This window comes from Schizophyllum commune, assembly GCF_000143185.2.
Source record: "Schizophyllum commune H4-8 unplaced genomic scaffold SCHCOscaffold_12, whole genome shotgun sequence".
Classification (NCBI taxonomy): domain Eukaryota; kingdom Fungi; phylum Basidiomycota; class Agaricomycetes; order Agaricales; family Schizophyllaceae; genus Schizophyllum; species Schizophyllum commune.
The window spans coordinates 1,304,687-1,328,214 of NW_026089549.1; the positions used below are offsets into that span (position 1 = coordinate 1,304,687).

Genomic DNA, 23,528 nt, shown 5'->3' on the forward strand with positions numbered 1-23,528 from the left:
CCCGCAAGTTCTGTTCTCATCCACTTCGAAGTCCTTTCGATTCCGAAGGTTCCTTGCAGCACGAGGCCTGTGGCATGCTGATTCACGTGCAGCGTCACACCCGGTCTGCAAGTCTGACTTGCCTCTTGCCATCACTCGCCACTCCATACCTTAATCGACTATGCAGCCCACTGCCTCCCATACTGACCCTCACTCCGACTGGGACGATCTGTCTGCCCTTTGGAGCGACAAACCGCAGAAACCGTTGCGCGAGCGCCACCTCACTTTCCGTACCATAATCCCGGACGGTGTCCGCCTCCACGACAGAAGTGTCAAGCACCGGTACAAAAAAGCGCCTACCGCGTATCTTCTTGGGTACTTGGTAATACCTAACGATATCTATCAAATGCTCAAGCAGAGAGGGAAGGCATCGGACGACGTCCAGCGCACTCTCGTCCGATACCTCAAATGGGTGAAAGAGCAGACCAAAATGACATGGGGAAGTGGGCTACGGAAGGTGGACATCGACGGGAAGGAGATGTGGCTCTTCTACATTGCGAAGGCCTTGTGCAGGGAGGATATACTCGCGATAGATCAGTCATACCGCGACGGCCTTCGACGCTTGATCGGCGCCACCGAGGAGCCCATGCTCATCATCTACCATCATCCGAAGGTACGTATCTTTGTGCCGCGTCATGCATATACGACTGACTTCTGGCCACAGCGCTTCATCTGTTGAGGGTGCTTCCTCCCCCTCCCTCTTTGATTCAACTTCACCGCCGTCATCGAGCCGTGATCATTGTACAATATGCATAGCAACCTCCCATTTGCACGTACTTTTCCGAGATCTTGTCATCGCCGCCAATTCACCCACTACATAAATCTGACATTCGTCGACGGAGCTCACTCTCGATCACCGTATCATACAGCGTTGCTTAACGTACACTTGCCTATGGAAACTCATCAGGATTATATGATGTTTGGTGTCCCTCCCGACAAAGGTTGTCTCTTAAAGTTACAATGGTGGACGGTCCGGAGAACCGACGGCATCTTCCGTCGTCGAAGTTTCGTGCCGCACCGCGTTTGCGCCTGACTTGATCCACCATCAACGTGCAACTTGCCTCTTCCCGTCAAGCGCGCCCCTACGGACTCTAGCTCTCATTTGACCATGCAGTCCAACACGCCTATTGCATATGTGCCACTGTCCGCTCTCAGCGCTGGTAAACAGATACCGTTGCGCGAGTATACTCTCGTCTGCAACGCTATCGTCCCCGACGGTGCCGATCTCAACGACCGGAGCATTCAGCATCGGTATAAACAGTCGCGTCCTACCTATCTGTTTGGGTATCTACTATCGCCTCAGAAGGTGTACGAGATGCTCAGGCAGAGCGGGAAGGCCAGCAAGACCATGACAGCCACGCTCAAGGGATACCTCGGGTTTATCAAGAAACATACGGGCATCACTTGGGGGAACGGCTTGAAGAAGATTCACGTGGAAGAAGAGGAGGTCTGGATTATCTACACGGCGCAGTCATTGCGAAAGGAGGAGATATTCGAAATCGACCAGCCGCATCGAGATGCCTTTCGCCACTTGATCGGCGCGACCGAAGATCCCATGCTCATCACCTATGAACACCCGAAGGTGCGTCTTTTAAGAGTCTTTACGCCGTGTGCTATGCTCTCGTGACTGACTTCTTACACTAGCGCTTCATCTGTTGACGGTATACCTTCCTCTTTTGGGTCTGTCATTGTTGTAATCCACCGTCTCGGTGGCGTGTCATGGTTTTCCGCTCGAACGGTGCACATCTGGCCAAGATATTCACATTGCATGCCGCCTCGTCCATTCCCGTGGACCGCGTACTGACGCCAATTCGCCTCAAGTATGCCACCTCCTTATGTGGCTTGCTATTTGATGTAGTCCATCGCATAGCTCATCGTAGCCAGGATGATTCTTCTATGTTCTCTTCGCCGGTCTGATGCAGCACGAAGGGTATCAAGTTTATCCCTGAGATGCAGGCTTGCCCCGCCTTCTTGAAGTCAAACCCTGTCGCCTCGTAAAACCGCTCGTATTCATCGTGGGCCCTAAGCGTAGCATGTTCGTGTGAGGTGGCGTACAGACTCGTACAGATGGTATGGTACACTAGGTACGTCTACATATATGTGGTATGAGGAATCAACCTATCATGCCCGTGTGGTATAAATAACAGTGTGTGCGCGACGTGTGTGTGTGGTCTACAAATGTGTGGAGGTCATGCAAAGTCCCATGGGTGTAAGAGTGGAGGAGAAGGACGAAAAAGGCATGCGAGAAGAACGAAATCATAAAGACAAGGAGCGTGGAAGTTGCTGCAAACCCTCTATATACAGTGGTGATCCAGGCCGCGCCCGCGCTTGCCGTTCGACGAGCTCAGCTCACGCCTGCGCAGCGACTCTCGTGGGCGAGAACCAAAACTTGGGTGAAGATAGCAAGCGCTGGCGCTTGTACCCTGCCTGCCTCCGGGGTGGCGTAGTCAGGTTGTCGCCTACACGAGTGCCTGCGCGCTCCTCAAACGCCGCTGCCAAGGGCGAAGGTGGCGCAGAGACTTGACCGCGCGGAAATAGCTTGAAGCGACGCGGCGAGGCAGGACGCGGAGCAGCAGGAGCACGGGCCACGTCGCCATGCGCCAGAGCGGGCTTGCGGGCCTGCCGCGGGAGAGACTTGCCTCGGGCGGCGGCGGCAGCGACGGCGGGCGACGCGACGCGGGCGGGGGAGGTCGACCTGCGAAAGTGGTTCACGTTGTCGGTTATCATGGAGAAGAACGATCGGGGTGCGTGCTGACTCTGGCTGGCGCTCTGGCTCTGCGCGTGGCTGATTGGCGAGCGGTGCTCGGGCCAGACGATGGTGTCCGGGCACGGCGAGGGGCAGGCTACCGCGAGGGGATGGCGCTGCGCCTCGAGGTCCTGGTAGTAGTGCGACTCAGCCTCTGTCTCCGGGAACAACACGTTAGTGACCACCGAAACCGGCGATGAGACGTCCGACGGGTGCTCCGCGAAGGACATGTTCGACACGCTGTACCCCCACGCAGACGGCGACGTCATCTCGTCCTCCTCGGTCTCGCCCTCCGCGTCATAGGGGTCGGTGACCATGGCGGACGACGGACGCAGGGAGTTCTCGACCGACATCATCGACCGCGTGCGCTGGCCGTGCACAAGCAGCGACGGCGACAGCGAGTCGAGCTCGATGGCGGTGTGCATGATGGACGACAGCGTCGACGCCGAGGCCATACGCGCGTCCGGGTCGTAGCACTGCGGCCGGAGCCAGTTCGTGTCGATGGTGAGCGTCTTGCGCCGGTCGCGGCGGCCAATCTTCTCCGCACCGTACGGCGTGCACGGCAGCGAGCCCGAGAGCGTGTCGTCGACGGAGTCGCCCGACGACTGGCTCGCATACGGCGTGCGCGAGCGGTCGTAGATCTCGATGTCCTGCGACGAGTCGGAGGACGACGACGAGAGCGCGCCCTCCTCCGCGTAGCGCGACGCGGGCGGCGAGACCTCGACCGAGCGCGTCGCGAAGATGAGCTCCGACGAGGAGTCCTTGCTCCAGCGCGACTCGAGGAGCATGTTCTGCTGCGACTTCGTCGGGCTCGCGGCCGGGGAGCCCTGCTTCGTGGACGAGGAGGAGGACGCGGTGTGGATGTCCGCGCCGCACTCCCACGCGCACTTGGCCATGCTGCCCTCGAAGACGACGGTGTCGGCGTAGAAGTCGGTGATGTCCTCGATGGCGACGCGCAGCTCGGCGAGCGAGATGCGCCGCCGCCAGTTGACATCGAGCATCCGTATGAGGACGTCGTTGATCTCCGCGGAGATGGGCAGGACGGAGGGAAGGAAGTTCATGGGATCGTGCAGGTAGGCCTGGAAAGTAGGGTCGGAGATCGATGCAGACTTCCACTGCGACAGTATAAGCGAGGCGCGGCACGGAGAACATAAACATAGCATACCGGGTTGCGTCCCGTCATAAGATTAAGAAGAATAATACCCAGCGACCATATGTCGTTAAATAATGGCGAGTATGACCTCGCCGGTGCGTAATCACCGCCCTGACATTCTGAGAAAACGTGTAAGTATGGAGGCTTAGGCTATGACGAGGTCGACACTAACCCGGGCTCATATGGTACACGCTGCCGGTCCTGAACTCGTCGCTGTACTTGTCGGTAGTGCCTAGACGTGCTATCAGCGCCAGAACGACATCTAATAACAAGGGAACTCACTCAAGCCAAAGTCGGTGATGGCGACTCGGAGGCCCTCATCGAAACAGAGCACGTTCTCGGGCTTGAGGTCGCGATGGTAGATACCGAGAGAATGACAGAACTCGACAGCGTCAAGAAGTTGAAGGAAGACATGCTTAATGAGCTCGTTGTTGCCCAGGTACCGGCAGTTGTGCAGAATCTGCGTGAAGAGGTCCTGGTCGGGGGCGTAATCCATAATGATGAACGTGTAGTCCTCGTCCTCAATCACACGGTGCAGCGTGATGACGTTAGGGTGCGCGCTTGCCGCCTGATGGAGGGCGACCTCGCGGAGGTGCGCCTGGCGGTGGCGGGCGCTCTGCTTCTGGAACAGACACTTCACGGCGTACGACTGAGGCCGCGAGGAGTACGTGTCAACGGCGCGGTAGACGACACCGTATCCGCCCACACCGAGCACCTCGACGAGTTCCAGCGAGTCGTCGTCAATGAGGGTGCCGACGGGCGGGTGCGTCGCCGGCGACGAGACGCGGGGCTGCTTCGGCATGGCTGGCGATGGGGAGCGAAGGCGAGGTGACGGGACCCGGGGGCGAGTGCGGTACGGTGCTGCTGACAAGCCGCCGCTTAAAAGCAGCGCAGCAGGAGGTACCGGCGGGAACGTGCCCCCCAGTCGTTTTCAGCGTGTTGAACACGAGGAGATCAAATGATGCCTGCGTGCAGGATCGGGGCTAGGCGACGAGCAGGTTGCAGCAACGAAGTTATAACGCAAAGGGTTTCATGCGGATGGAGCTTGGGGGCGAGGAAGTAAAACCGAGGTCCGCGCTCGGAAAGGGGGGACAGACGTGCGAAAGGCACTCAAGGCCCATCCTCGGGATTGTGAGTATCAACGTTCGATCTGGGGCCTACTGAATGGAGGGAGAGTGCGCACCCGGTATAGGTGGAGCCAATGAGACGAGTGCGTTCGGCCCTTTGGGCGATCTGTCCGCGATCTGTCCGTGGCGGAACGTGCCATCGTCGGCGGCGCCTAATGCTTGTTGTAATTTCGGGAACAAAGCGAACGGCGACATAGCACAAATGACCATCAAAACTCAGCCGGCATTACGCTAGTAGGGTACGGGGCATTTATGACCGCCACCGCAGCCCACTGAGAATGTTCGGGTCGACGTGCATCGCCCACGCATGGGGCGACGTAAACGATAATGTGCGTATGTTCTGTGACCGACAGAGCAAGACAAGCACAATTATGAATGAACATAGTCGAGGGATGGGTAGATATCCCGGATTAGATGACAGGATGAACGGCAATCTGCCCAAGTTCGACTTCGGGGCCGACGGGGGAGCGCTTGCTGATTGAATGGCGCGCCTCGTGTTGGTGTTTGTCTGCAGAACGCGTGTATATTAGTTGTGCAATGAAAGCGGTGCATGGTTGTCATGACAAGTCGTTATTCCGCCCCAAACACGTGATCCCATGTGCGCTGAACAAACCCGTTGCCGAGAAGCCGAGAGACTTTGCGGTGTCACGCAGCCAAGTCCCTCAAAGTCGCCACCTCGCGAAGGGCAAGGGCCTTCAGGCCAGAGTTCAGCGTATGGCTCTCTTCTGATACTTCTATTTTACTTATACATGATTTTAATATGGAACTGCTCGCGGAAGGCCCGATAGAGTGGCCGGGATCACAGTGTTCAAGTTGCCACCCTACCTCTCGATTTGCCACCCGATAAGTCATACTTGAGGGGACCAGAGAGGCCCGCCACTGCAAATCTTCGTGAGAGAGAGAAAGAAGTCATATATTCAGTTGAACATGGTAACTGCTAAGCTATGCATACTTGTGGCAGACTGGGGGCAATGAAAAGGAAAGTGAGCCACCCGAAGTCAATGGTGGCGGAGGGTCATGACTGTGCGTATTACGCGCCTACATCCATCGTAGAGCAAGATGAGGCTTGCAGAGCGCGGGCGAGGGGGGCTTGAGAGGAGGAGTGGCGTGGCGTGGCGTGGCATGGTGAGAGTAGAACGAAAGGACAGCGTGTGCGTTATGCACTGTCACGCACCGGAAATTGCCCCGGAGATCTCCGAAACGTGGGATCACGTGTTTGGGGCGGAATAACAAGACCTGTTGTCATGACAGAGGTGCGTTTTGTCAAGGCCGGGACCACACTTGTTGCGTGCGGGGCAATGAAGGCATAAAGCAGAGTTGAACATGACAAGGACCGTGCGAAAAGGTTCGGCGTCAAGCGCAGGCCACGCGAGTCACACACTAGTTACGCTGGGTCACGCCCACGTGAATCACAGCCGTGGGTATTTCATCCACGGGAGCAGCCTTCACTCTACTCGACGATCACTCACCGTCGCCTCCAAGCTCGTCCAGGTCGCCATCTGCCACCCCCAGCACCGGTCCGCTCCCTTTTAATGTCTGGCCGCTCGTTCTCCGTCTACCGCGACACCCCCGCGGCCCCGTCGCGGCCGGCCACTCCCCCAGCGACGTCCGACAAGCCTGCGCCCTCCGCCAGCTCGGACGCGGTGGCCCCCGGCACCCCGCTCTCCCCCACCAGTGGCGAGAAGGAGAACACGAACCCGGTGACTGGCCAGCGCGCGGGCGCTCCGGCCGTCGCGGGCAAGAAGCGCAAGACTGCAGTGCTGGCCACGAAGGCATCGCTGCCTCTCGGAGAGAAGGCGCGGCAGGAGGTAGAGGCAGCGGAGCCTGAAGCGAAGAAGCGCAAGGCTTCTATCCTTCGCCCCAAGGACGGCAAGTCGTCATCCATCCCGCGGAAATCAGCTAGTGGGACGGCGAAGAAGGGGGCGAAGAAGGTGGCGCGCCGCGGTGCATCCCCCTTGCCAAAGGTCGAGGAGCTCCCCGAGGAGAACGAGACGAAAGAAGTCACGCAAGCGCTCATCAACGAGCGATGCTACGAACTCACGGTCAGCCCGCTGGCCGACGTTACCGAAGCGTATGTCGAGAAGTCCACCGAGGCCACCGCGACGCCTGCCACCCCAAAGAAAACTGAGAGCACGTTCACGACTATCAGGGTATGTGCCCCGCCACTCCCCTTCCCCGCATTACCCTGACCTCTTGTCCAGGAAAAATCAGTTGAACCCGAGATCTCCGACCCCGCCCCGATCGCCCCCGCCAAGGCGCGGGCGAAGTCCATTGTGCGCAAGGTGCTCACGACGCCTGAGCGCCGGGCCATCTCCTCCACGTTCACCTTCCACTCCCCCTCCCCCACGAGCGAACGTATCAAGGACTCGCGCGTCGACCCCGACCTGATCATCGACCTCAAGTCCGACGACCTCTTCGGGTTCTTCTGACGAGGATCCGCCCCACGAATGTTTCCACGACCGCATATCTACCTTCATCTTTGCATTATCTATTGGCACGCACTATCGCTGTCGCAGACCGCTCTTCTCATACCAGAATCCGTACCAGAATCCAAACTACAAATCTTATCGCATACCATCGACGTTCCGTGTCCCGCTTCTTACACTTACTTGCGCGGCTCTGGCGGAGTCGCGCGGCTGCTTGTCTGTTTTTCCCCGACTGCTTTCCTCATCTCTTCGCATATAGCCCAGTTGACGTTCACGAACCTGGCCAGGACAGACATGCCATGTTCTGTACGTCGCCGCAGTGCTGTCCGTGTTACCTACCCATACCATGTGTACAACAATTGCATCTCATTGTATCGTGGCATGCAATCCCATCCCTATTTATCGGTCTCTCTCCCTTGCACCTTGCATTGTCCGCACCACCCAGCCACCTTGCAATGTCCCCGCGCGCCTATATCCGGGCAGCTGCGGGGGAATGCCGCGCGCGCGTGGGGTGACGTCATCTGTGGCACGCGTCGCTGTGATTTCGGTTATCTCGCCACGTGACCGCGTGACCCGCGGCCAAATGAGATAGGCGCGCGTTGAGCGACGGCTTGGTGCTGGCCCGCATGATGATACGGACGACGCCGAGCAAACGCCCAACGCCAGAGATAAGGCTTGAGGCGCACTCAATGGCTCGGCCGACGCAGCCAAGCTGCTCTTGCTTCCCCCTTCCACGTTCGTACCAGCGCGATGGGGCTCCTGCAGCGACTAGAGGTGTCCCACCAGCCAGGGCAGACTTATGCGCAGATGTTTCTGGAGGTGAGGGGGTGTCTGAGAGCTTGAGGGAGCTTGGCTGATGTATGTGTGTTCGCAGAATGAGGATCTGCGGCCTGTGGAAGCAGAGAAGCGGACTTGGAGGGGATGGAATTTTGTCACCTTGTCCGTCCTTCCCTTCGCAATGTGATCAGGCGCTCACCGAATCCCGAAATAGCTGGATAGCCGATAGCTTCAATATCAATACGTGCGTCTGAATGTACTTCTGCAGTGCAACTCCCCTCTGCAGTCAAGTCATCCCATCGATCCTGACGACTACACAGATGGATGATCGCCTCGTCCATGATCCAGCTGGGGCTAACCTGGTGGCAGGCATGGATATGCGTCTGGGTCGGCTACCTCGCGGTGGCGCCCTTCATTGCACTCAACGCACGTCCTGTAAGTCAGGAACCCTCCGCATTCGGGATTCCCCTCGCCTGGCGCTAGGCTAACACCACCCGACGCGTCTTAGGGCGCCATCTTCCATGTCACCTTCCCTGTGGTGGCGCGCACCAGTTTCGGCCTGTACGGCAGCCTGTGGTGCACCTTCAACCGTGGAGTGATGGGTGAGTCTTGTATTCACTTGGCTGGGACCTAGCGTGCCCAGCGTCATCGCCACGCCAATCTCTGACATTCCTTGGCTTCTAGCATGGTGCGCGGCTTGCTCGTGTACTTCGCACGACACTAGGCGGCTGAATCAATATGCAGTATCTGGTACGGGGTTCAAGCGAGTATCGGGGGCCAGTGCGTGCTGGTGGCCCTGCGCGCGATATGGCCGTCGACGAACAATATACGTGTGTGGCCTGACCTTTGGTATAGAGATCATGTTCGCTGACAACGTTGTGATACCTGTTAAGCGAACCATCTACCCGAATCGTCAGGAACCACGACGCGCGACTTCATGTGCTTCTTCCTCTTCTGGCTCATCAGCTTGCCGGCGATCTGGTTTCCCATCCACCAGATGTGAGTTTCGGCCTCTTGCGTTGCTTCCAGATTAGAGTTCCCTCCACCATACCCAATCTTCACGGCTATTCCCACTCTATTACATCTGCCAATGATTTCGTTCGCTTGCTAATCCGCCCCTCCACCCAGCCGCCACCTCTTCACGCTCAAAGCCATCGTCGCGCCCGTCGCCGGCATCACCTTCTTCGTCTGGTGCATAGTCAAAGCACATGGCGTCGGGCCCATCGTCAAGCAGCCCGCGACGATCCATGGCCCTGAGTTCTCCTGGGCCATGGTGTCCAGCCTGATGTCGTGCATCAGTAATATGGCTACGCTGATCACGTATGTCCTTTCTTCCTTCGCACATCAGTGCCCGCTATCACACCTTGCTCTACCACACCTTGCTCGCCCTCGGCTTTTCTCTCCTCACCTCCTCCACCACCTGCCCTCCCCCACCCTTACTCATCCCCTTCCCTCTCCCTTCCTCATCTCCCTTCCCTCTACACTCACGCCCACTAACTCCCCCCACCAGCAACGCCCCCGACTTCGCCTCGCGCGCCACGACGCCCTCCGCCGCGCTCTGGCCGCAGGTCTTCGCCGTCCCGCTCACCTTCTCCCTCGTCTCCTTCATCGGCATCATCGTCGGCTCCTCGTCGCAGGCGATCTACGGGGAGGCGATCTGGTCGCCGATTGAGCTGCTCGGGAGGTTTTTGGACGATGGGCCGTCGAGGGGGCAGAGGTTTGGGGTGAGTGGACTTAGTTTTTGGTTTTGTTCATGCAGGTGGTGGTGGTGGTGGTGGGATGAGGAGGGTTGGGTATGGAAGGGAAGGGAATGCTGACGAAGGAAACAGATCTGGTTCATCGCGACGGCGTTCATCATCGCGCAGTTGGGGACGAACATCTCGGCCAACTCCGTCAGCGCTGGGTGCGACTTGACGGCGCTGATGCCGCGCTTCATTGTGTGTTTTCCCTCGTCTGTCATGGGTTCACTCGCACGAAGTCTGACACCCCCCTCAGAATATCCGCCGCGGGGGCTACATCGCCGCCATCGTCGGCATATGCATCTGCCCGTGGAACCTCCTGAAGGATAGCAACAGCTTCACGTCGTATCTGTCCGCGTACTCGGTCTTCCTAAGCTCGATCGCGGGGGTTATGGTGCGTTCTCGTCCCCCTTCAACCTTGCCTCTGGCCCATCCTTCCGCCCTCCTTCTCCACATCGAGCCGACTGGAAGCTAACTCTCTCATAGGTCACCGAATACTATCTCATCCGCCGCGGCCATTACAACCTCGCCGACCTTTACTCAAACCACAAGGACGGCTGGTACTACTACACCTACGGCGTCAACTTCCGCGCTTACGCGGCGTATATCGCGGGCATCCTGATCAATGTGGTGGGCTTTGCGGGTGCTAGTGAGTGTTGTTCTTCCCTTCTTACTCCGTCCCACTCCCCTCTTCCATTTCTGTCTGCCATCCTCTTTTTCCCTCATTGATGATCACTCTACCCTACCCCATCCCCCTTCACCTACCCATACTAACTCCTCCTCCCTCTAGCTGGCCGCTCCGTCCCCGCCTCCGCCACGCACATCTACGAGCTCTCCTTCTTCACCGGCTTCGGCGTCTCGTCCGTCATCTACTACGCGCTCAACCTCGCGTTCCCCGTGCCTGGGAAAGCGAAGAGCTTCAGGGAGGTGGATGTGTCGGGGGCGGTGGATGATGGGGCGAGCGAGAGTCACGACGCCAGCGTTGGACGCAAAGGCTCAAGCGTGGGCCATGCCGACGAGGACCCAGACAAGAAGGACAGGGCGGAGACCGTGGTGTACGAGGCTGCATAGCGCCACAGGGACTTGTGGCCCGGGCCTCGTGATCAGGCAGCTCGCTGCCTACGATAAAAATCCGTCCTTTGCGGTGTACGAAGTTGTGAATGGAACCATTGTTCAAGCTCCGGTGGCTCTGCGCCCCAGATCGTCGTGCAGTTCGAGTCAAGAGCTGTTGATTTCATGAGTAACTCGGCTTTTTCGAAGGTAACTGTTGGCGTCGGCATCGACTAACTTACTCTAGAATACTATATTCAAGCTATTCCTTTCTACAAGGCCTGTGACTGTGAGCCTGACTCAACGCGAGCGTCCAGACAGTGTCTATTGAAGGTGATGCGACGCGTTGAATCAAGAGCGAGCTATACTGATAATTTGCGATCTCTCCAGGTCTGCTTGTCCGGTCGGCTTTCGACCACATGCGTCGAGTGAATCAATGTCCGGAAAGCATATCCTCGGTCTCCTTCTGCCGTCCATACCAGTCCAGGACATCCATCGTGAAGAGTGCCCTGTAACAGACACGAACTATACCCATAACGGCCAGAAGCTATGCATCACCTCGCAAGTGCCAAAAGCCCAGCCGCCCTAGCAAGTGTCCAACCACTTCCATTGGAACGCAGTCCTCTCACCGGGCGCCTACTCCGATCTCCTCGACAATGAAGACATTCAACCCCTCGCTGGCCTCGGTGCCTACCCTCGTGCCTTTGCACGAAGACCTACGGCCGCACAAGAAATCGAGTCTGGCTCGCTCACCAGCGCCTCTCGCTATGCAGATCCTTCGCCGCCGCTTGCGTTCCATGCCAGATCGACCTCGCTCTCGACTGGAAGTGCCTTAAACGCTCGGCTGGGTGACCTTGTGCGAGGACCGGTATAAAAGGACTAACCTGTAGCTCACACTTTCTTCAGCAACTTCGAACGCCAGCACAGCGTTCGCTACCTATAGCCTCTCCTCATCACCATGCTCTTCTTCCAGATCCTCTTCACTCTCGCAGTCGCCGTCCTGGCCGCCGCCGAGACGCACACCATCCACTTCGACAATGCGTGCAACCGGGGCACTGTGAGCACTTCTTGTGGACGTCTGCATCTGAAAGTCGAGCTGAGGAACATCTCTTCCTAGCCGGTGATCTACCAGAACTTCAAGCAATTGCACTCCGGTCCGGGAGACTATACGTTCCAGGGCGAGGCGCGCTCGGTCATTGCGTGAGTGGCTGGTCTCGTCTTGTAAGGCTTGGCGCTGATCAGTCGTATTCGTTGACCCCTGCAGCTTCCTGCAGACGGGAAATTGCGGCGCGAACGGCGAGGGCTGCACCATGGTTGAGTTCACGCTCGTCAACGGCGGACAAGTGTCCAGCACGGACGTGACCCTCATTCCTCCGTGCGTCTTACCATCCTTCTTGCCACGGCACCCATACTCATACCATCACCTTACCCCAAGTCATACCTTCTCCGTCGCCACCGGCTTCGGGTACTACAACGGGTGCGACGGCGTCGGCAACAACTGCCAGTCCGCCAACTGCGCGGGCGCTTTCCACCAGACGGGTGACTACAGCGCGCAGCGCCAGTGCGTTCACGATAATGTACGACTTGTCCTACATAAATTCAATAGCCGGATGCTGATATTTTCTCACAGGTCAACCTCGCTATCACCTTCTGTAAGTAAAGAGGCAAAATCAAAGCCACACACACTTGGTTGGCAACAAATTAATGGGACAATCGGTGTACTGATCGAGGGTGTACTGTTACCAATGCGAATGTCGTATGTAATGCAAAGTGGTTGTGTAGACCTCGATGTGAGACGCGCAAAACCTGCACTTCTTTCCTGGATTTGCCTTTGTTTTTACCTGTGGGCGCTCCGGCGGCGCTCGGACCGGGGAAGCGATCTCTTCCATCATCACCTCCGCACGCTCCATTGTCTTCCGTATTCAAGCGCCGTCCCGCACAAGTCTCCTTCTGTCCCTCATACCATTCCGAGAGCAGGAAATCAACTCCAAGGACTCCCTGACTTGGTTCACAGCTCCTCGCCATGGCCGCACCTCTGTACAGTGCGTGAACAGTCCGCCATGCTGGTCGAGTGCTGAATCCAACGTGTATCGGTTAGCCACGGAATCCGGTCTCCTCTGGCACGCCGGAAAGATCCTCGTCGTGACCGTCGGCCTACCAGCTCGTGGAAAGACCCATATCTCCCGCTCCCTGGAACGCTATCTACGATGGATGGGCGTCAAGACGCAAGTCGTTTCCACCGGCGACTACCGCCGGAAGACGCTCGGAGGGACGAAGAACCTGCCACCAGACTACTTTAATCTTGGTGCGTGCACAACCGATCGCCCATCCAACGTGTGCTCACCCTTGTGTAGGCGGAGAACGTAGTCAATCAACAAATGAGTTGCGCAAGAAGATCCTGGAGGGCTGCGAGAAGTTGATCTGGGACTTCTTCCATGGGGGAGGGCAGGTCGTGATATACGACGCGAACAATGGGACGAGGCAGGCGCGGGCGACGCTGGCGAAGAAGTTCACGGATGCGGGGATCCATGTCATCATGCTAGGTGCGTACGCGCGCGTCATAGCATGTTGCCCGTTCACTGACATTGTCATTGCCTCAAGAGTCCGTCTGCGATAACCAAGAGATCATTGAAAACAATATACGAAGCGTCAAGATCTCCTCTCCAGACGTGCGTGCCCGTTGAACCCGCGCTAGGATACCCCTCACATCCCAATCGCAGTACCGTGAATGGGACCCGGATCAGGCCGTGAAGGACTACTTCCGTCGTATTCAAGACCACGAGAAGTTCTACGAGCCCGTTGAGGAGACGACATGGCCGTTCATCCGCATCATCAACGTGCGTCATGACCCTCTAGCATTCCGACTCGTCTAACCGTTCGCTAGGTAGGAGAGAAGATCATGGTCAACGTGAGTAAACGAACCTTATCCATAGTGCACATATCTCATAAGCCATGCAGAACATCCGTGGCTACCTTCAATCTCGGATTGTCTTCTTCCTCATGAACATCCACAACCGCTATCGGACAATTTACTTTGCCAGGGTGCGCCTTGACCGTCTATCCTCTGGTAGTTCCTAACTAACTTATGCCCTTCAGTCCGGCCAATCCCTCATCGAACATTCGTACAAAGCCGACTCCGACCTCTCGCCTGCCGGTTGGGAGTACGCCGAGAAGCTGAAAGACTTCGTGCTTGAGCGATGGCAGAAGAGCTTGAAGGAGCGCGGCTTGAAGCAGGAGCAGCGGAGATTGGTGGTCAGTGTTTTCACTCGTCATCATGACGAACCAACCTGCATTTTCCCCATCTTCAACTCGAGGCTAATTACCCATCTACACTCGTAGATATGGACTTCCACCCGCCGTCGTGCCCATCACACTGCCTGGCCCTTCCTCTCCGAAGCGTCTGCGTCGCATGGCCGGCAACAGGTGACAACCGGAACCGTCGCTGCCACGCCCGCCGTCCAAACGACGATGCAAGAGGTCCCTAACCCGATGGAGTCCGCAAACACCCCACCCGTCAACATCAAGGTCGTCGAGAAAGCCCAAATGTCCGAAATCAACCCCGGCATCTGGGACGGCCTCTCCCCCGACCAAGCGCGCAAGTACTACCCCCAGGACTGGGAGCGCTTCGTCAAGGACCCCTACGCCTTCCGCGCGCCCCGCGCCGAGAGCTACCACGACCTCTGCGTGCGGCTCGAGCCCGTGCTCATCGAGCTCGAGCGCGAGCGCGAGGACCTGCTCATCATCGGACACTCCTCCGTCATCCGCTGCCTGCTCGCCTACCTCATCGGCCTCCCCGCGTCTGAGATTCCCGCCATCGAGATCGCGCGCGGCGACCTGCTCGAGGTCGTCCCCGCCTCCTACGGCGTGCACTCGCAGGCGTTCCACTTCTGGGACGGGCCTGGGAGGCGGGTGGGCGATGTGGCGGACGGGGGGCAGAATGATGATAATTTCTACGAGAACTATGCGGAGGATACGAAGGGGAAGAGGAAGTTGACGTCGGATGAGTCGGCGGCGGCGGGGGTGCCGCAGGTGGTGCAGGAGGCGCCGCGCGCGCAGGCGATGACGGAGACCTCGGGCCCGAAGGTGGTTGTTACCACTGATGAGGGGCCGGTGTCGGACGCGGCGGTGGTGACTGGAGAGCCGGAAACGTACTAAACAATCTATTCTAGACAGATGCACATTGTACCATAGCTAGCTACAGACAAACATGAATTGGGCGCAGTGAACATTGCTGACGACGTCTTGCCCAATTCAAACCTCAAAGCCGGCAAGCGCCGACTAGTCAGCCGTTCGAAACGTGCCCTGCCCACAGCATGCGATCCGCTCACGTATAGCGACCCTTCGTCAACAGATGTATTGCTATAAACGGGATGTCAGTAGCACTTGATCGCGCCAGTGCCGGAGGACGTACCTTCGGATGTTTGTACAGAATGAGAGCGGGATCTGCACCAGCGCCCAGCAGTCGCCGAAACCCTGCGACCTCCTCAAGCTCTACAGCGTATATATCCTCCTTCCGCGCCGACTCCGCCATCCAAAATAGCCAAACCTCCTCACCGTCCCAGATCCCCTTTGTCAGACCATTTCCCCATGTTATCCTGCATTGCTTCTTGATGTAGGCGAGGTACTTGTCGTGGGTGGCTTTCATGGTTGCTTCCGCCTTGCCACTCCTCTGAAGGCCCTCGTAAAGCTTCTTCGGAGACATGATATAGCCGAGAAGGTAGACTAGGCGTGGCTGTATGTAGCAGTGCCTCACGCTCCTGTCGTTTGGGTTGACTTGCGGCGGGACGATGTCTCGGATGTTGAGCGTAACTTGGGGAAGCCTGCGGCCACCAGACGCGATAGCTCCGCCAATGGTGGCTGGGGAGGCGTCAGTATGCTGGATTGTGCCGGTAAGAGGGGGCGTGGTTTCCATAGTTGAGGGCAAAAGAGTGACGCGGTTGATGGTGGTGGCAGGTTCGGTCACGCCCACGCAGGCCCACGCGGCGCGACTCAGAGTCACCAGTCAACATCGTCCCGTGATTTCTCTGTTCATGTATGCCAGTGCCGCTGCCAGACCTGCCAGATGATCTTGTATGGAGAGCACCGCGCCCAGGCTTTCTCATTCACACTGTACCGACCGGACAGACTGAAATGCACAGCTGCCAGTGCGCCACTCACGCCGGACGTTCTATCCGATGACGAGACGACGGGGCACACACACGAGGCTCCGATATTAAGAGGTATATTCAAGGTCAGGGTATGTCACATGATCCCAAGAGATATCCATCCGATACGCCCAGCGCGATGACGCCCGTATACCATGATTACGAGGGAGAATGATTGCGGGTTCAAGAGATGTAGTGCTAATGAGAAGCCGGTTAGCACAAGACCACAATAGCTCTTATAGTCAGACGCACCCGAGGATGATGATATGCAATGAGAATGGGATCGTCCGCAACCCCCATAGCTCTCCGGAGCCCATCCCTGGCCTCCTCGCTGATAGCCTGGATATCCTCCTTGCGCAATGACTGTACGGCGTAGAACAGCCACCATTCTTCACCGTTGATACGTTCCTTCAGTATACCGTCCCCCCATGTCAGCCCGATGTTCTCTTGTATAAGCGCAAGGTATTTCTCGAGAGTGGCTTCGACCGTGGCTTCCTGCTGACCGCGCCTCTTGAACGCATCGTAGATCTTCATCGGATTCATGAAGTAGCCAAGGAAGTAGGTCGGCGGAGCCTGCCTGTATCGGTGAGGTCCCTTTTTGCGAAGGTCGACGCCTTTTGGAACAATCCTGTCGACGATATATCGCAACTCGCGCAACGGCTTGAGTGAAGGTGGTGGCGTGGAGAGTTCGTGGTCGATGCCGGATGCAATAGTCAGAGCCATCTGCACTGGTTCAGGTGAACTGCGTCAGTGAGCGACCGGGGAGACGGATGAGCGCACGCACCGGATGATGAGAGTAGAAGACAAGAAGGTGATAGTCACGGGACGTGACGCCATCAGGATCGTAAGTAACGCGACGCGCAAGCGCTCACGTGATGGCCACGTTCAACCTGAACAATGACCATCGATATGCCACCGGCCGCCACCGGCATGACTGCGCACGCATATATAAACAAGGCGTGACCACACGCGGCCACATTCTCTTCATTCACCAACACCCATCACCCATGATGCCACCCTCCGGCGCTGGTGGCGATGTCGAGTCAACGTTATCCTCATTGACGCATCCTCCCATTTCGCAGCTGCCGTCGGTCCTGAGGTCGCACTGGAAGATCATGATTCCTATGCTGCAAGCCTTTACCAACACGAATCGCGTCCATACCGAGCATGAAGATTATGCACTTTGGAACTCTGTCATCACATATCTCGCCGACGCGTTCATGAACAGGCCGGCATCGGTCGTCCCTCAGCCCAAGCTATGGGTTCTTCCGAAGGATGTCCGTATTCTTCTCAAGTCCAAGAAGCAGAAGGTGGCATTGCAACTAACAGACGCATCATTGCCACCTGCGCTCGCGCGATTGGAGTCTCCTGCAGGTGCGACTGCTGCAAATGCTGAGGAAAAGGTACGAGTCTGTGCATTCGCGTATGTCTCTGCTGTATCTCATACCTCACGCCAGGTTTCCAGTAACGCTACAATGCAACCACAGCCTGAGTCCGCGTCTGCGCCCTCGACATCAACACCTCGACAGCCTGGTGTACCGCCGCTGCCTTCAAGGAGCGCCCTCCCCTTCAAGGATCTGGAATCCCGCTTGAGGTCTTTCCATACGTTGTTTGAACCTCCCGACCTTTCTGCGTTGACCGATCTTCCTGTCGAGGTGAGTTCAGTGCCGTCATTTACTTCACTCTGAGCTCATGCAGTGCTCAGGAATCTGACGCTGAGGAAGTGCGTGGCAGCCATATCGCTATACCTCGGGACGAGATCATCGTTCAAGGCGACTTGTCGGAGCTGGAGGATAGCTTCCTCGACAAGTCCACATGCACTACCCGGACCGAGAAGACCAAGGGCAAGAAGCACGTCGTATCTGATTTCGGAGTCGTCACGCCACTGGAGAACTATCCGATCACTGCTGAGAAGATCGCGGAGGATTGTGCTGATATTCGCAAGAAGCTCGATGAGGCGTCGCGCCTCCCTCCTGACGCGGAGGAATTCATTCCGCAATATCGGTGTGAAATCGATGACTACGACAGCGATGAAGAGGAATACGAAAGTGACTCCGACGATGATTATGTGCCAGAGGATACACGCGATACACCACCTGCGCCTTCGCACGTCAAGCTTCGATCTCAGACCACCACGGCACAGAATGCCAACTCCACTACGAGCGGTGCCCCACCTCAGCCACACGTATCCCATGTCGCCGCTGCTGCACCTGCTCCCATGCAGCCGGACTGGCTTGCTAGCGATATAGGGTCAGCCGGCTGGTGGCACTCAGACAAGCCTTATGCGCACGTCTGCAACCACAAGCAAGCGTTCAAAAGGCTCAAATTTCTCGTCGGCTTCGCTGTCGCCATGCTCTGGGAGGGCAAACGGTCTGCCTCTCGCAAACTCGAAGAGGAAGCTTACAGGACGAAAACTTATTCGCGGTTCTACAAGGCCATGCGCTCTTTGATGATACAGGTGAGTCGACGTTCACCTAACCTTCAGGAGTGAGGATATTAACTTGCGACGTAGGCCTTATTCGTTCTCGTCACCGAGGCTTGGAACCAGAAGAAGGTCGTCTGTGTGGCCATGGTCAGCGATTTATGGTCATGGAACGTGTTCGAACGCATCGAAGGGCGCGAGGTGAAGGACGACTGGCTGAGCTACACGCCCGAGACTGCTCCCATCAGAAGCTGTTATCCGTGGTCTCAGCCTTTCCAGTGGGGCTCACCGGAGTCCGATGACGCGGTCATTCTCATGATGAACGAAGTCAACTCAATCTTTCCCGCTTTCCCGACATCGTTGATCGAGCCTGACTCTGGCGCTGATGATTCGGCGACTGCGACGAACCCTTCAGAGCCTCAAGCTCAGGCGCAGCCAAACCCAGGCGCGGCCCCCTTTGGTGCTGCTCAACCTGCGCAAGCCACGACGTCTTTCGGTGAAGCGACAGATCAAGAACGATCCGAAATATCCGTCGATGATGCCTCCCTCGATCGCGCTAAGGATCGGCCTACCACTAGCGGTCCTGCGCCCAAGATGCAACTGTCTCCGCTCACAGGACCCCGTGCGCCATCTGCTGCTGCTGATGTCACCATGTCGGACGCCGCCCTTTCTTCGAATGCTGCCGCTGCCGCTGGACCCGAGGCGCCCACGCCTGCGCCTCCCCGTGCACTATGGCGCGGACTTCGGCGCAATGACACGGAGGATACGGAACCTGATGCTCCTCGACGCCCACTTCCGATACAGTCGAACAACCCGAACGACAGCGGTATCAGTCGTCCACTTCTGCACGGCCACCGCACGCTGGCTACACTGAACGCTCTCGATGCCATCAACATCAACACCAACGATTCCGTCGGCTCATCCACCAACGCTCTAGCTGGCAATGATTTCGTCCAAGCAACTGCCGCTGCCGCTAATTCTACCGCTGCTCAAGCCAGCGGCAGCGGCACATTGCCGACCAACTCTGGCAACCCGCGCAAACGATCCGCCTCTGCAGACTCGGACGGCGAGGATGACGACCGGGCGCCAGCAGCGAAAAAAGTCAAGAGAACGCCTGTATCTACCGAACCGTCTGCGGAAGCTGGCCCGGGGCCGTCTACGCAGGCCCGTAGATCCCGGGCGCCTTCCAAGGGAAAGAAACGCAAGCTCAATGGAGTGATGGCGCAGGCCTACGCGCTGGCGCACCCCCGCGATGCGAATGGGCAATTCATTAAGAAGCAGTAGACTGACTCACTTTCCTTGGCGTTCTGCGACTCTCGTTGACCGAGGCGCCGCTCCAAGCAATTTATCTATTGTAGTCCGTGTCGATTGCTATATATTCTTTCCGTCGCTTTTGAGACATCGAGCGTGACCGTCTTTGGCAAATCCATCTATGCAACTCATATTGGGAGCCTCTGGTGCGTACCCGGATGTCATCGAACACTTTCCCGCATCCCGCCCTTCGTTCGAGATGCACCATTCTGGTACTCGCACCCTGCTGATCACTCTCGACTCCTCAGGCGCTGGAGAGCGACCTTCTCGCCTCGCCTCTCCACGCGCCGCCCCTTGCAGCCTCGTTGCGGAAAATGAGTACTTGTAATTGGCTGACACCCATGTTTTCCAATGGATTGAGCAGGAATATACAGGTGGGCATATTGCCGTGCTACGACATCACAAAAACGGACATCTGCAACGTAATGTGCTGCGACGTGTGCGTGTGACTTGGCCGCGAGGAAGGGGAAAACATTCGGATGCTCAAGAAATATAATGCTAGCGGCCCGGGGAGTACAAGGCGCACGTGAGCATAAGTTCGAAGCAGCTCAGGTAGGAAGACGCACGCGAGGATGATGATATACGATGAGCATTGGATCCACCGGAGCGGCCATCACCCGCCGGAACCCATCTCTCACCTCCTGGTCGAGAGCCAGTATATCCTCCTTCCGCAGCGACTGCACGGCGTAGAACATCCACCACTCTTCGCCCTCGATCTTCATCTTCGTCACCCCGTTTCCCCACGTCAGCTTGATCTGTTCCTTGACGAACGCGAGATACTTGGCGAGCGTCGCCTCCACGGTGGCCTCCTCCTGACCGCTCCTTCTGTACGAGTCGTAGATCATCGCCGGTTTCATGAGGTAGCTGAAGAGATAGGTCGGAGGCCTCTGCCTGTACTTGTGAGTCCCCGGTTTGGTGATGTCGATGCCGGATGGGACGTCATTCTTCACGTAGTAGTGGAACTCCCGCATCGGCTTGAGCGATGGCTGTGGCGTGTTCAGCCCAACGCTGACAGCCTTGTTGTCGGAGGTGATCGATATGACCATCTGCGGTTGTAATATGTGTGGCGAAAAGGATAAAGACAAGACAAAATTGCAGATGATGGTAAGTAGGGAGCAAGTTGCGCCGAGCAACAAAGAGTCGCGCGCGATGGTTCTGCTTGATTGTCTCGTGGCTATCACGTGTTTGCTTCAAATTCGCTGTTGAGCGAATGAAGGTGCACCAGGAAGACTACTTACCAAACTTATAGCTGAGGTGAGCTTGAGTTGTTCACGCAGGCTTTGTCCCATTCCCCAACTGTTGAAACCCAAGAAGCACATCGTGCAATAACCATAGCCATAAATTACCGTCAGACTGCGCTCTACGCTATGTCACTTCACGAGTAGTTTCCCCATCGCATCCCAATATCTACCATACCTTACACCCTCCTCTTCACATGTCCCCATCTTCCTCCCCGTCCTCGTCCATCAACGACCGTTGCGCATACCCATAGGTCATCGCCTCTTCCCCAACGTCCAGATCCCTCTCTAGATCCAGTTCGCCTTCCTCCCCAAACGCACCACTCCCACTCGACGGACCCCCCATCCTCAACCGCCTCACCTCCGCCCTCAGCCTCTCGATCTCCTCGTCCCGCCTCGCCACCCGCCCCTTCAACCGCCTGATGTACTCATTGCTGCAAATCAGCAGCTGCAGCTTGCTCACGCCCTTGTTCGGGCCCTCCCCGCCTGCCTTGGGTGGTCCGCGCGGCGGGAGGGCGCCGGGAAGCACGCCGGGCTCGCCGCCCTGCTCGCCGAGGGCGGAGGGGAGGGGGATGGGCGGGAGCAGCCCGCGCAGGTCATCGATCGTCGTCTTCATCGAATCGCGCCGTTTTTGCTCGGCAGCTTTGTGCGACTTTTTGGGGAATTGTGCGGTGGGCTGAGAGGTACCGGCTGTGGTAGGCAGGTGAGCCCAGCTAGTCGAGGGAGATAGATGTAAAGAGAGTGACGCACCAGGTAGGATGGCTTTTAAGCCCGGGCTGACGAGGGCGGAGGGAGACATGCTGCCTGAGGCAGCTTTCCTCGTTGACGACCTCGATCTCGTCGCCTTCGCAGGTACGTCAACACTTTGCTTTGCACCCGCTGTCGACCCTCTCCGCTTCGACGATCCGTTCGTCTTCGCCTGGTCCACGACAGGGGCCGCTTCCTGCTGCGTCGGTGTAGCGCTCCCGGAGACGGGCATGGAATCCGCCGCGGTCAGCCCGAAGCGCGACATATTCATCATGATCGACGGCGTGATAGGCATGAGGTGCTCTGGAATGCCATTCGAACCGTTCGAAGGTGGCGGCGGCGCAGGCGGGGGCATAGACAGGTCGACAGGCGAGGGGCTGTCCTCTGCAACAGCATGGAGCAGCGGCGTCGAGTTTGTAGAGCGCGAGCCGCGCGGCTGAGCACTAGATCTACGCGCCGGAGCAGGACGCGTCGAGGGCGCCTTCTTGCGCGCAGGCCCACCGCCGTTCGCGTCGTCATTCCCAGGCGAAGGCGGACGCTTCAAGCTTGCCCTCCCTTGACCTTGCATATGGCTACGATTGCCGTTATTGAGCTGATGCTGATTATGCTGTCCGCCATGATGACCCGGCCCAAGCCACGGCGACGTCAGAGGGGAGACATCGAAGTCGAGATCGTTCGTCTGGTGGAAAGCAACGTTCGCGGGGGCGGACATAGAGCCGCGCGCGAGGGCGTGGTCGTGGTGGGACCCGTGATGATGCTCGTAGTGGCCCATATTGAGGGGGAGGGGTGGGACCATGTCCTGGAAGCCTCCACCGCCGGTGCTCGAGGGTGTAGGGGGGCCGTCCGTGTAGCCGCTGAGGACAATGGGGGAGATAAACTCGACGGGGGCTTGTTGAGGACGCAGCTCGCTGGACGGCCCTGCAAAGCATTAGCCATGCCGACTCTTGTGAAGGGGGCGATAAGGCGTGCGCACCTGGTGTCGGAAGCCCATGGTACTGCGTCTGTCTCCCGGACGGCGTTCCCGCGTCCTGCGGCGCATCCTGCAGCGCCTGGTTATTTTGTCCACTTATGATCGCCAGCTGCAGCAGAGGTCAGCACGCGCGATAGAGCCATGCGCATACCACACCGCGCACCTGCTGCTGGAAGATCTGGTTCTGCAGCTGCTGCAGCTGTTGAAGCTGCGTGAGCTTGAACTGCTGCTCGAGCAGGATCTGCGGGTTGAACTGCTGGCTGCCGTCCATATTTCCCTGCTGAGGGGACATCACCGCACCTCCCATACTCCCTATCAGCTCATTCGGGAGCTGCTGCATGCCCATGCCCATGCCCATTCCCCCCGCGCCGCCCAGCGCCGCGTTCCAGTCGATCTGCTGCTGCTGTTGCTGCCCGTCCGAGGAGGACATCATCTGCTCCTGCAGCGGATGCTGGGTATTCATGGTGAGCGCGGAAGCCAAGAGCTTGGGAGTGATCGGGCTGGCCAATGTCAGGAAATGAATCTGAATGCAATACGGATTCAGCACGGATCTGATCACGCGAATGGCTATTCAATAGGAGGTGTATTCGTCCGACAAACACCCAGTCTACAGGCTGCGAGATACCGAAAGCCGTGGAC

General features: G+C 57.7%; 11 protein-coding genes across 11 annotated transcripts; 6 read left to right on the forward strand and 5 right to left on the reverse strand.

Moving 5' to 3' along the window:
• Positions 1 to 160: 160 nt before the first annotated feature.
• SCHCODRAFT_02672453 (uncharacterized protein) lies at positions 161 to 1,698 on the forward strand (the record flags this gene model as incomplete). The annotated part of the gene is made up of 3 exons (XM_003027596.2): positions 161 to 652; positions 1,154 to 1,621; positions 1,684 to 1,698. 3 exons carry the CDS (start codon positions 161 to 163, stop codon positions 1,696 to 1,698), a joined length of 975 nt encoding a protein of 324 aa, XP_003027642.1.
• A 332-nt stretch (positions 1,699 to 2,030) lies between these two features.
• On the reverse strand, positions 2,031 to 5,077 carry SCHCODRAFT_02641308 (kinase-like protein). Its single transcript, XM_003027842.2, has 5 exons — positions 4,221 to 5,077; positions 4,111 to 4,170; positions 3,951 to 4,057; positions 2,796 to 3,900; positions 2,031 to 2,734 (listed from the first exon to the last, which is right to left on the reverse strand). The coding sequence occupies exons 1-5, from the start codon at positions 4,738 to 4,740 to the stop codon at positions 2,499 to 2,501; spliced, it is 2,028 nt and encodes a 675-aa protein (XP_003027888.2). The 5' UTR covers positions 4,741 to 5,077; the 3' UTR covers positions 2,031 to 2,498.
• A 1,410-nt stretch (positions 5,078 to 6,487) lies between these two features.
• Positions 6,488 to 7,916, forward strand: SCHCODRAFT_02752794 (uncharacterized protein). The gene is made up of 2 exons (XM_003027597.3): positions 6,488 to 7,215; positions 7,267 to 7,916. The coding sequence occupies exons 1-2, from the start codon at positions 6,598 to 6,600 to the stop codon at positions 7,492 to 7,494; spliced, it is 846 nt and encodes a 281-aa protein (XP_003027643.1). The 5' UTR covers positions 6,488 to 6,597; the 3' UTR covers positions 7,495 to 7,916.
• Positions 7,917 to 8,241: 325 nt separating this feature from the next.
• On the forward strand, positions 8,242 to 11,188 carry SCHCODRAFT_02554991 (NCS1 nucleoside transporter family; the record flags this gene model as incomplete). Its single annotated transcript, XM_003027598.2, has 13 exons — positions 8,242 to 8,310; positions 8,366 to 8,430; positions 8,483 to 8,512; positions 8,589 to 8,703; positions 8,777 to 8,874; positions 9,013 to 9,098; positions 9,162 to 9,267; positions 9,397 to 9,588; positions 9,779 to 9,992; positions 10,098 to 10,205; positions 10,264 to 10,401; positions 10,494 to 10,656; positions 10,798 to 11,188. The coding sequence occupies 13 exons, from the start codon at positions 8,242 to 8,244 to the stop codon at positions 11,076 to 11,078; spliced, it is 1,665 nt and encodes a 554-aa protein (XP_003027644.1). The 3' UTR covers positions 11,079 to 11,188.
• An 827-nt stretch (positions 11,189 to 12,015) lies between these two features.
• SCHCODRAFT_02591254 (uncharacterized protein) lies at positions 12,016 to 12,824 on the forward strand (the record flags this gene model as incomplete). The annotated part of the gene is made up of 5 exons (XM_003027599.2): positions 12,016 to 12,114; positions 12,175 to 12,257; positions 12,322 to 12,432; positions 12,493 to 12,634; positions 12,688 to 12,824. The coding sequence occupies 5 exons, from the start codon at positions 12,016 to 12,018 to the stop codon at positions 12,715 to 12,717; spliced, it is 465 nt and encodes a 154-aa protein (XP_003027645.1). The 3' UTR covers positions 12,718 to 12,824.
• A 125-nt stretch (positions 12,825 to 12,949) lies between these two features.
• SCHCODRAFT_02641317 (bifunctional 6-phosphofructo-2-kinase/fructose-2,6-bisphosphate 2-phosphatase) lies at positions 12,950 to 15,283 on the forward strand. The gene is made up of 9 exons (XM_050346199.1): positions 12,950 to 13,099; positions 13,156 to 13,362; positions 13,412 to 13,600; positions 13,659 to 13,726; positions 13,778 to 13,894; positions 13,942 to 13,965; positions 14,016 to 14,099; positions 14,154 to 14,309; positions 14,397 to 15,283. Exons 1-9 carry the CDS (start codon positions 13,081 to 13,083, stop codon positions 15,210 to 15,212), a joined length of 1,680 nt encoding a protein of 559 aa, XP_050198029.1. The 5' UTR covers positions 12,950 to 13,080; the 3' UTR covers positions 15,213 to 15,283.
• Positions 15,252 to 16,008, reverse strand: SCHCODRAFT_02641321 (uncharacterized protein). The gene has a single exon (XM_050346200.1). It carries the CDS (start codon positions 15,967 to 15,969, stop codon positions 15,382 to 15,384), a length of 588 nt encoding a protein of 195 aa, XP_050198030.1. The 5' UTR covers positions 15,970 to 16,008; the 3' UTR covers positions 15,252 to 15,381.
• Positions 16,009 to 16,262: 254 nt separating this feature from the next.
• SCHCODRAFT_02641322 (uncharacterized protein) lies at positions 16,263 to 17,003 on the reverse strand. The gene is made up of 3 exons (XM_003027844.2): positions 16,986 to 17,003; positions 16,454 to 16,929; positions 16,263 to 16,399 (listed from the first exon to the last, which is right to left on the reverse strand). The coding sequence occupies exons 2-3, from the start codon at positions 16,922 to 16,924 to the stop codon at positions 16,385 to 16,387; spliced, it is 486 nt and encodes a 161-aa protein (XP_003027890.1). The 5' UTR covers positions 16,925 to 16,929; positions 16,986 to 17,003; the 3' UTR covers positions 16,263 to 16,384.
• Positions 17,004 to 17,211: 208 nt separating this feature from the next.
• On the forward strand, positions 17,212 to 19,907 carry SCHCODRAFT_02752799 (uncharacterized protein; the record flags this gene model as incomplete). Its single annotated transcript, XM_003027601.1, has 4 exons — positions 17,212 to 17,604; positions 17,659 to 17,856; positions 17,907 to 18,659; positions 18,714 to 19,907. The coding sequence occupies 4 exons, from the start codon at positions 17,212 to 17,214 to the stop codon at positions 19,905 to 19,907; spliced, it is 2,538 nt and encodes an 845-aa protein (XP_003027647.1).
• A 356-nt stretch (positions 19,908 to 20,263) lies between these two features.
• Positions 20,264 to 21,035, reverse strand: SCHCODRAFT_02641326 (uncharacterized protein). The gene is made up of 2 exons (XM_003027845.3): positions 20,501 to 21,035; positions 20,264 to 20,432 (listed from the first exon to the last, which is right to left on the reverse strand). Exons 1-2 carry the CDS (start codon positions 20,978 to 20,980, stop codon positions 20,418 to 20,420), a joined length of 495 nt encoding a protein of 164 aa, XP_003027891.2. The 5' UTR covers positions 20,981 to 21,035; the 3' UTR covers positions 20,264 to 20,417.
• A 167-nt stretch (positions 21,036 to 21,202) lies between these two features.
• On the reverse strand, positions 21,203 to 23,387 carry SCHCODRAFT_02641327 (uncharacterized protein). The gene is made up of 4 exons (XM_050346201.1): positions 23,053 to 23,387; positions 22,893 to 22,998; positions 21,923 to 22,837; positions 21,203 to 21,862 (listed from the first exon to the last, which is right to left on the reverse strand). The coding sequence occupies exons 1-4, from the start codon at positions 23,350 to 23,352 to the stop codon at positions 21,366 to 21,368; spliced, it is 1,818 nt and encodes a 605-aa protein (XP_050198031.1). The 5' UTR covers positions 23,353 to 23,387; the 3' UTR covers positions 21,203 to 21,365.
• Positions 23,388 to 23,528: the final 141 nt, after the last annotated feature.

Coding starts and splice junctions, on each gene's coding strand:
- SCHCODRAFT_02641317 (XM_050346199.1), top strand. Junction 13,601..13,658: donor GATCCATGTCATCATGCTAG/GTGCGTACGCGC, acceptor CATTGCCTCAAG/AGTCCGTCTGCGATAACCAA. Junction 13,966..14,015: donor GAGAGAAGATCATGGTCAAC/GTGAGTAAACGA, acceptor TAAGCCATGCAG/AACATCCGTGGCTACCTTCA.
- SCHCODRAFT_02641322 (XM_003027844.2), bottom strand. CDS start 16,924: ATGGCTCTGACTATTGCATCCGGCATCGACCACGAACTCTCCACGCCA.
- SCHCODRAFT_02641321 (XM_050346200.1), bottom strand. CDS start 15,969: ATGGAAACCACGCCCCCTCTTACCGGCACAATCCAGCATACTGACGCC.
- SCHCODRAFT_02641326 (XM_003027845.3), bottom strand. CDS start 20,980: ATGGTCATATCGATCACCTCCGACAACAAGGCTGTCAGCGTTGGGCTG.
- SCHCODRAFT_02641308 (XM_003027842.2), bottom strand. CDS start 4,740: ATGCCGAAGCAGCCCCGCGTCTCGTCGCCGGCGACGCACCCGCCCGTC. Junction 4,171..4,220: donor CATCACCGACTTTGGCTTGA/GTGAGTTCCCTT, acceptor TAGCACGTCTAG/GCACTACCGACAAGTACAGC. Junction 4,058..4,110: donor CGTGTACCATATGAGCCCGG/GTTAGTGTCGAC, acceptor ACGTTTTCTCAG/AATGTCAGGGCGGTGATTAC.
- SCHCODRAFT_02752794 (XM_003027597.3), top strand. CDS start 6,598: ATGTCTGGCCGCTCGTTCTCCGTCTACCGCGACACCCCCGCGGCCCCG. Junction 7,216..7,266: donor GCACGTTCACGACTATCAGG/GTATGTGCCCCG, acceptor CCTCTTGTCCAG/GAAAAATCAGTTGAACCCGA.
- SCHCODRAFT_02641327 (XM_050346201.1), bottom strand. CDS start 23,352: ATGAATACCCAGCATCCGCTGCAGGAGCAGATGATGTCCTCCTCGGAC. Junction 22,999..23,052: donor ACCAGATCTTCCAGCAGCAG/GTGCGCGGTGTG, acceptor CCTCTGCTGCAG/CTGGCGATCATAAGTGGACA. Junction 21,863..21,922: donor CTTAAAAGCCATCCTACCTG/GTGCGTCACTCT, acceptor TGCCTACCACAG/CCGGTACCTCTCAGCCCACC.